General features: G+C 32.2%; 2 protein-coding genes across 2 annotated transcripts; one reads left to right on the top strand and one right to left on the bottom strand.

The window, feature by feature from the left end:
- The first annotated feature begins 1,474 nt into the window (after positions 1-1,474).
- LOC135846675 (cuticle protein 1) lies at positions 1,475-5,731 on the top strand. The gene is made up of 2 exons (XM_065365903.1): positions 1,475-1,692; positions 5,054-5,731. The coding sequence occupies exons 1-2, from the start codon at positions 1,678-1,680 to the stop codon at positions 5,453-5,455; spliced, it is 417 nt and encodes a 138-aa protein (XP_065221975.1). The 5' UTR covers positions 1,475-1,677; the 3' UTR covers positions 5,456-5,731.
- Positions 5,732-5,886: 155 nt separating this feature from the next.
- Positions 5,887-8,768, bottom strand: fzy (cell division cycle 20 protein fzy). Its single transcript, XM_065365868.1, has 11 exons — positions 8,442-8,768; positions 8,248-8,378; positions 8,034-8,140; positions 7,803-7,955; positions 7,518-7,647; positions 7,261-7,454; positions 7,006-7,185; positions 6,801-6,928; positions 6,576-6,723; positions 6,402-6,503; positions 5,887-6,334 (listed from the first exon to the last, which is right to left on the bottom strand). Exons 1-11 carry the CDS (start codon positions 8,552-8,554, stop codon positions 6,146-6,148), a joined length of 1,575 nt encoding a protein of 524 aa, XP_065221940.1. The 5' UTR covers positions 8,555-8,768; the 3' UTR covers positions 5,887-6,145.
- Positions 8,769-9,723: the final 955 nt, after the last annotated feature.

The raw sequence follows: 9,723 nt of genomic DNA on the forward strand, positions 1-9,723 counted from the left end.
GCTATTTGATAGAAAAAAGAAAAAAAGCTCCGGGCATACATATCCGTCGAGCTTACTCGATGTACTCGTATATGTATAAATGTTTTCTCAATCCATTTTTTATTTGAACAAATAATGGAACCAAAAAGATGAGCATTATACTAAAGTGGCGAATAAATAAATATACAAGATTTTGAATCGCTACAAGACGTAAACGAACGTGTGGGTATATCCATTATCTGTCTAAATCCAATACCTACACCTTTAAAAACAAAAAATAATACATCAACGTAAGAATTGTACGTACATTCAGATACCAATGATAACGCAGGATGAAAAATACCTACAAAATCCTGATTACCTCATCTTATGTACCTACATGTGTATTTTCCATAGCAAATAGGAATGTAGATATTTATAAACAACGTTATCTTCCATGCTATAGTAATAGGTAACTTCAATACATATATAAATTGGTTACATCCTATGTACTTACATATGGTTAAATCTCATTCGAAATTGATCTACCAAACATACCTTGATAAGTATACCTTTCAATCGCAAATCTCCATAAAAATTACCCAATCAAATCTACGAATTGCGTAAATAAGGAAAAGTAAAATGGATCAGGATTTAGTTAAACAAATACTATGTAGCTGGAATGGAACATATAGCATGCTTAGGATACATCTGAAACCATATACCCGCGACCCTCGATCATCCTGTGCTCTAGGCAAATATGTATGTACATAGCTGAACTACTTGCTAGGTACTAGTTAATATTAAAATAAACATTTATCCATATCTGCGCTTCGGATCGAAAAGCTATTTAACGCTGAGACGAATTCGAGGAAAAAGTTGTGGTACGTTGTAACGGAAAAGAAGAGATGAGTACTCATGCTCAATGCTCATCACCCAGATTTTTTACCGAGCGCGAAATAATAACGAGTGGATTTGTTATTCAATACGATATAATATGTATCATCGTACTAGATACACACACACGCATACCCATTACCTACGTACGCATAAATACCTACATCTTTATTCTCATATATGCACTTACAAAAGTTTACATCATACACTGGTATAGTATTTTCAAACACACGTAAATAATTACCAAACTCGTGTGTTGGTATGAGAAAAAGTACGAAAGAGAGAGAGTGAGAGAGAGAGACTAGCGCAATTAGATCTTGAAAACGGTTGAATTTTTTTTTTTTAAAAAAACCACCGCAGCTACTCGAAGGATGTGTTCATTTTAAAGCTCCAGTAAACACGACTTCTGGTTTGTGGAACTCTGTGTAGTATAGTTACTCTTGGTGCAATGGTAATAACATTGCGTTTGAATACACACGCACAGGCAAAGAAGCACATGGCACAAGACACAGCAAAAAGACTTGGAGAAGCAATTGCATAATTTCTACCTACTGGCACTGATTATTGTTGCATGAATAATAATAATCACGTTATGCGGTTGATAATGAATTATATTCTCCCAGTTTGATTTACCAGTAGCAGCCGTTTGATCTTCCCTTTATATAAAAGCTGAGAACTTGGCGAGAGTATTCATCACACTTCAACATCCACACATTCGGTCAAGTTACCTTATATCTAGTCTCTTTATTTCTTTTTTATTCGTCTTCGGACACTTATATATTGTGTGTGTTTGTCATCCAGATATCTAGATCAACCTACACTATGGCTTTTAAATTGGTAAGTCGATATACGTATTTTTTTTTTTAAATTTATGCATTTTTTTGTTTACATTTTACGGGGTTGTGTACAGAATTGGGTACGTTAACGTAAATTTACCAAACAATAAAAGGCATTTATTAGTATACGAGCTGAAAATCTCATTAATCAATTATCGTACGTATTTAAACCATTCGTTCGCGTTAATGATGTCAAATGACCGTATTGAAATTAATTTTACAGACAGCTATTACCTAAAATAACCTACATCTTTAATTTTTATTAATTAGAAATACTGACGTACGTGATACGAAATGATTAATAATCAATTTTACTCATTTATCATAACTTTTATTGCCATTATATGACAATAAAATCAATTTCGTCCCATGTTTTCGCGACCAAAGTAGAATTTCGTGTTTGTTTTTGTTTTTTTGTTGTTTTTTTTCGAAACGTTTTCCACGATAAGACGAGATTTTTAGTAGGTAATTTTTTTATCTCTACTTTTATGGCTATGGAATTTCTCGCCAAATATGAAAGAACGACCGTATTATAATTTTTTTTTTAAATTTAATCTCCCATCAATTTCATCTTTATTATAAGTGAATTCAATTTTTTAGCAAAAATTGTATCAAGTACCTATTTACTCTTATTGGAATGTAGGATTAGGCTTCGTTGAATTTGAAACAATTCGATGATTTAAACAAACAAAAAAAAAACATGTTTAGTTCGTATAGAAAATGGTTTGGAAAAATTTAAATTAAAAAAAAAGAAATACCTACATAAGATAGGTACGGATATTATGAGCAAAAATCGGGACCGACGAGAGTTTCATTTTTTTTTTTTTTTTTTTTTTTGTAAATTTGAGATTATTAATTATTATTGTTATTTTGGATAGTGTTTTTTTTGTATTATGTATTATCATTATTACCTTTTATTAATTACGCATGTCTTGTCTCCATGTTCTCTCTGGTGCAAGGTGCAGCAATTCATCTGCGAGTTGTGAACTATATACTTCTCCAATTGCGAGAATCGAACACTAATTTTGTATAAAAACGTCAAGTATTCAAAAAATTGAGGGAAAGAATGTTCAAATAGGAGAGGGGGTGTTTAAAGTCTTTTTTCAAAGGAAATTTTCAAACCACGCGGATACCTAATTAGCTATAATTATGTTTTCTGCTACAGTTAACTCAATGTTTAGGACAAAATATCAGAAATTGTCGTTTTTGAAAAGTTGAACTCAATTTTAGCTTTCACTGATATTTCTTTCATGTTCTTAAAAATCAGACTTATATACTTATTTGTTTTACTTCAATGTAAGTAGAAATTTCAGAAAAGTTCAGATGAGTCTGGCATTATGTAAAGAATTCGTGGGAATTTATTTTTTTCAAATTCTTACAAGTCTGACTAGTCTAACTGACAAAATATTGTTAAATTAGATTTCGCCTGTATTGAAAATTGATAAACTTTTTTTCCAAATTTTTAAAGATAATATCAAAATGTGAGAAATCTTAAGTCTGACACAACGTAAACACAAAATTTTAAAAATCAGGCAAAATATTATAAAATTAGATAGGTATGCAATTTTGGAAATTGATTAAATTTCATAGTTTTACATGTTAAAAAAAACATTGTAAAATCAGATTAGGTACACTTTAAACGGGAAATTAGCTTTTTTGAAAGTCTTAAATAATATGATAGGAAGAATTCAACAATTTTTTCCAAGTTTTCAAAAGTAAGTGTACCCATACCGTCAAGCGGATCTGTGTTTTGGAAATTTTTATGTCAAAAGATCGGTCCTATTTTAAAATAAAATAAAAACATTCTACTATTGTATTAAAATGAAATTTTCAAGAAGAAAATAATATGTATTCGCAAACATTATTCATGAAATGGAAGTGGGTATTTTTTTAATAGCACCGTAATTTTTTGTAGTTTCCCAACGTAAATTAGGCATCAAATTGAAAATCGTCAATGAAATGTTTCAAATTTTTGAAAAATATTATTGAAAGCTTGGGTAGGTGTGTATGTATATGTACCTATTTATAAAAAATTTAGCATGAGAGGCAGACGTGACTTGAAACATGAAAAAATCTACCTACGTTTAAACCTAATGTAAACTTAAATGTTAGGAAATGAATTGAATTAAAAATTTGAAAAATAAATAGGTGCAGAGGTAGGTACTATTGAAAAAAATGCCTGCAATTTATCCTACGCTGAGTTTTTGTTATTTTAAAAATGAACGAAAAAAATTATATTACTACATGAAATAAAATTGGTCGAGGTATTTGATTAAATTGCTTGTTTGATCAATTTTTTGCCTTCAAAATACTCAACATGCCACTGTAGGAAAGTGAAGTTTCATATTTTCGTTTAACAATTCTGTTTTCTAAGAATTCCACTAAATGCATTTTCGTTTGGTGAGATTGAAGTTTTGTAAATATGTACCTACTTAATGTTGAACCAAACCTTTTCTATTTCAAAAATTGAAACGTTCCTTTTACAATGAAATAATCAGTCCTTAAAAAACTTGGAAAAACACAACAATTTATTACTTATTTTAAAGTTATTTTTTGGAATTTTTTTTCAAGATTTTAAAAATTAATTCAAAGAAACGAAAAATGTTGATCTGCATGTGGTATCTACGAGTACCTAACTACAAAAAAAAAGTAAAATTATGAAATATTTTAGTAAAGATTAGGTAGGTTTTCGATATAAAATAGGGATATTTCGACTTTGACATATGTAGGCACTTGGATGATATGATTTTTTTGAAAACTGAAATTTTTAAATTTAATTTCCAACATGATTCCAGACCAGACTCTGCAGAACTTTAGGAATAGTTTTTAAATATAAGTATTGTAAGAGGAAGAAGAGATATGAAACAGAATTTCAGCAAACAAGTATTAATCTCAGAAAAAATTTGATATAGGTAGGTAGGTAGGTAGGTAGGTACTAAGTACACTACGTATGTATTTAGTAATTTTTCAAGACAAGTAGGTTTCCAAAATATTACATTTTTATCAATACCTACATGTAACACTTGTGTAAAATTTTTATCCAACTTTAAATTCAAATTGTTCAATTGGAAATTTTTAAGATAGGACCCAATCATTGAAATAAAATACATTTTTGAAGCTGAATTTTTGAGAAAAACGAAACCAGAACCTTTTCATTATAAAATATTTTCTAATAAATTACCACATTTTTTCGAATAAAATTTTGCAAATTTTCAACACCTACCAAAAGTTTGAATTGAGTAAAGAAAAATTTGAAGCAAGAATTTGTTAATTACCTATTTGAATTCTAATTTCACTGATTTTTTGTAAAAAAAAATAATTCATTTTGCTTAGTTTTTATTTGAATAATGTTCATGTTTCAGCTTTTAATCTGCGCTTTGGCCGCTTACACATCAGCTCAGTCTTTCCAATCCAACAAATACCCAGCCGGAGTACATCCAAATTTATGTCCTCATTATCCATATTGTGATAACACTGTTTTGGCTGGATTTGCCCAAGGCGTAGCATCGTTCCATTCGGCAGGATTAGCAGCTCCAGGATATCCAGCTGCCCTTAGCCCTCACGCTTGTCCCAATTACCCATACTGTTCTCATCAAATTCCTCCAGAAGCCATTCATTACCGTAGAAGTACTCCATATCAACACCAGCCATTTGCTGCTGCTTCTCACGTTCCTTATCCAGTTGTAGCCTCGGTTGGATCTCCTGCCAAGTATCCCAGCGGAGTTGATCCCGCCAGCTGCCCAAATTATCCTTATTGCCATTAGAAGTTGATCATGGATGATTAATTTACTTTCTTATTTAAATCCTTTCGATGATTCGACGTTGGCCACGATCGTATGAATGAAAAAGAGTGTGGCAATGAGAGGAATATTCAAGTGTAATTACTTGAATTTCTTTTCGATGCAATATGAATGTTGGAATAGTTCCTTAAATTATGATTTTTTTTTTTTGATATTATTTGTGTTACCTATTTATTATTCGAGATTATAAAAATCATCTGTATTGAGACGTGTTTTGTAATAAAACATTTGGATTAATTATTTACCTATTTTTATGCAAATTATTTATTTTCAGTTTTTCACTCGTAGGACTGTTTAATATAGTTCCAGTTTATCAAGCAATTCTTAGAATATCGATACAAAAAATAAACCAACCATCATTCCATTTCCTTCCCTTCAAAGAAGAAAACAATTCATTCGTTTTCCAGCGATATTTATTAAAATGAACAATGTATAAAAAGTTAAAACCTCTCATCGAGTTACAATTATAATGAATACATGAATTCGTCGTGTCAGAATTATTACAAACTCAGTCGTCAAGTTCATTACAAAAATATTCTAAAAAACAACATTAATTTAAAATAATGAGAGTTACACAATACATTAAAAAACAAATCGAACACAAAACACGATTTACTTAAAATTAATAAAGTTATACTCTAAATTTAAATAAGATTATCTAATATGAGTCTTGAGAATACAGCTACTTTGGACAGATTTACTTTGAGGCTCTTTCTTTTTATCGGGCACGAAGCAACGCCACATTCTTAACGTTTCGTCAGCTCCGGCAGACAAGACAGTAGTGCCATCAGGAGACAGAGCCAAGTGCAACACTCTGGCGGTGTGTCCGGTCAATTCAGCAACCTACGAAAATAATTTGATTAAAATACAAACGAGAAAAATATTACTTCCAAAATGATGAAATGTTTACTTTCGTTAACGATGGGTATTTCCAAATGATGAGTTGATAATTGGCGAAACCGTGACCAGACACAATTTCTCTGAAGGTGTTGGACCAAAGTAAAGAGCATACCTAAGAGGGGAAAAATCAACATGAATTAGAACGAAATTAAAAATCATTTTAATGCAAATACTCCAAACATACTTGAGATTTAGTATCAATTTCGTTTAAGCATACTCCATTACTACAATTCCAGAATCGAATCTTTCTATCTGCGGTACCTCCACCGCTGGCTAGTACATTTTGTTGCCATGGGCACCAAGCTAGAGCTTTCACAGCCGCTTGATGAGCGCTGTAAAAGAAACACCAGTTAGATTATAATTCTACATGGTTAAGAACTTGAGGTAAAACAAAGGGCACTTCATTTACCTAAGCGAATATATGGGTTGAGATTGGTAAGTCGCTTGACCGGGTATTCCGCTCCAGATATTTAATAAATTATCATTGCCTCCGCTGGCCAAGTAACGCCCATCCGAGGACCATTTCAAACCACACACCTATAAACCCAATAAACGGTAAACGTATGATGACATTTGGTTAACATTGTAACGCAATTCGTAGTGTTGATAATTACTTCGTGAGAATGTGACGATAACGTCGCAACCAAGTGATCACGTTGTCTAACATCGTGATGTATGATCTGCCCTGTACGAGATCCGGAACTAATTATGTAAGAATTCCAAGATAACGAGCTAACCCGCTGCGAATGACCATCCATAATGCGAAGACGTTTCGATTGTGTGACATCCCATAACTGGAAACAATACGTTCAAGAATGTAACCTATCGAACGTTGTAAACTTGAGCATACTTTCGCTACCGATACATACCTGAACATTACCCATACTCGTTCCAACGGCTAATAAGTTTCCTTCTTGCATCCAGTTCAGAGAGCAAACATATTCCGTTCCTTCTAATTCCAGTAGCTGATCGATGGTTCCTGTGTCTGCATTCCATAGATAGACGCTGCAACCGAGAGCCACCGCTAATACATTGTTTGCGCTCCAATCGACCAAGTTCAAGTCTACGATAGAAAGTTGTTAGAAAATGGATCGTACTAATTGAAAGGCAGTATAGAAATACTTACAATAATCGTCTAAAATATCTGGCGCGTCCAAGATTCTTTCTGGAGCATGAGGAATGTATCTGGAAGTCGCTTTAGTCGACATTGGAGTTTTTGATGTACTGTATACTACTTTTAAAGCGTTTTGGTATCCCTACAAAGAGAAATTAAGCATAGAGTGCGATATGTTCATATACTATAACTTGATTTGGTCTGATATATGACTGGAGTACGCAAAAAATGCTAAATATTTTTTGCACTCTCCGTGTATTGAGCAGACGGCTCATTGAAGAGAAAATTGAAACATACCTCTGGGGGTGCGGGAGCTTTTCTCTGGTATTCGAGTATGCGCGTTCCACTTAAATTATAACCGGTCATGTTTTCTGTCAAGATTTGTTGCCTTTCTTTTTGTGTAGGATCTAATTCTTCAGATTCCATAGTATTAATGTTTTCTTGAGCTAGCTATAAAAATGCACACATTCGTGTAATTTTTTTTCCACGAAGCTACGGGAATGTACAACGAGTAAATTTCATCGTTACCTTATATTGAGCCATTTCTAAACTAATTGCAGATCTTCTAGAAATAAATCTATCGCCGCCATTTGGAGTTTTAGATTTACCGGGTGTAGTAGCTCTAGAATTTGGACCTAGAAAGAAAACGACGTGAAAAAACCAGCTCAACTGAAGAATTCCATTAACAATTACGCGATGATTGGAATCTAATATCACATATGATCATTTGATGATTATCAACCTGGTGATTTCTTCGGCGTCTTGGACGGAGTCTTTTTAGTATTCGGGTCTGCGTGTTTCTTTGGCGTTTTGCTCGATGATATAGATGAATTGAACGACATAGACGCTTTATTCGAAGATGAATTTAAATGACTGAAAATCAACAACAGCATGAACAATTTTGTTCTACGAAGATTACGATAATTTACTAGTTACCTTGAATTTTCCAACACTTTCATCCTTTCGTATCTTGAAATTGGGCCTCTGTTGACCGGGCCATCTATTTTGGCCCCGGTATTTAAATTATCTATGTATGCAAATTGCGACATGATTTTAAGTTAAAACAAGTTCACTAAAATATCGATACACTTTAATATGACGGATTTCACGAATCAAAGTTCTACAAAACACGTCTCGCTTAGGAAATTACAACTAAAATGACAATTAATTTCGAAAATATTCGCAATAAATCAATAATAAAATCACAAGGAATATGGAATTAGCCGGAGCTTGAGAGTAAGAAGCCGTTACTTTTGAATTTTAATTTTTGAAAACAATCAAAATCATATGATTTGAGCAAGCACAGATAAAAAAAGCAGAATCAAAAATGATTGATAAGAGTATTTTCATAAAATTTCGCATGGAGCGCTTATGCCGAAGACTATTTTTCATTTTTTTCCCAATTCCCACTTTGTTATTTTACATTTTTTGAGCGAAAAAATTGAAAAATGAGTCATCTCCAGCTTTTTACATAGAAAATGTATGAATGCAACAAAAAAATTGACGTATTTTGTCTTTATTGAAAAAAATTTTTACAATTATTCATTTCAAAAGTTCCAAAATGAAAATTCATAAAAAAAATTAAAAATTTCACTACTGCTGCACACGTCTCTTCAAGATAAAAGCCAAATACATACCAAATTTTTTTTTTTAATTTTTGGTTCGAATTCGAAAATTTTGGATTTTTAGGCCTGTAACACACTACTGCGATGCAATGCGATGCGATGCTTTCAAAAACGTAGCATCGCATCGCATTTCAACATAAGACAACACACTACATAATATATCTCGGTGGTGTGCATGTTTTCAACGTTATCATGTACCCATCACCCGAATTAGATTAACAATTTTGATCTTGTAAATAACGTAGAAGAATCATAAATTTGTGGTTTGTCACTAAAGAATAATAGCGAGAACTGTATTTCCATTGTAGGAAGTAATTTGGAAGTCAAATTTTGTGATCTTGGCCAACTCACTTGCACTTCAATCATTCGTCTGTGTGCTTAATATTCTCAAGTGTTGCTATTATTTTTCAATAATACTTATGTGATGAAGAAATCTTTTCAAAAAAGAATAGAAAATAAATCACAATAATAATTTTTTCGTTCATGTACTGCTAAAATTACAAGTGCATCTCTCTTATCAGATTATCACAATTCGTGGAGGTAAAATCAACCAATCACAGGAAAGCATCGCATGCGACGTCTCAGACTTTTGT

This window comes from Planococcus citri, chromosome 5, assembly GCF_950023065.1.
Source record: "Planococcus citri chromosome 5, ihPlaCitr1.1, whole genome shotgun sequence".
In the NCBI taxonomy this organism is placed as follows: Eukaryota; Metazoa; Arthropoda; class Insecta; order Hemiptera; family Pseudococcidae; genus Planococcus; species Planococcus citri.

Bases quoted from the DNA above. Each gene is read 5' to 3' on its own strand.
- fzy (XM_065365868.1), bottom strand. From the start codon at position 8,554: ATGTCGCAATTTGCATACATAGATAATTTAAATACCGGGGCCAAAATA. The intron at 8,379-8,441 runs GTAACTAGTAAA...GTTGATTTTCAG, and splicing joins AAAGTGTTGGAAAATTCAAG to TCATTTAAATTCATCTTCGA. The intron at 6,335-6,401 runs GTAAACATTTCA...TTATTTTCGTAG, and splicing joins AATACCCATCGTTAACGAAA to GTTGCTGAATTGACCGGACA.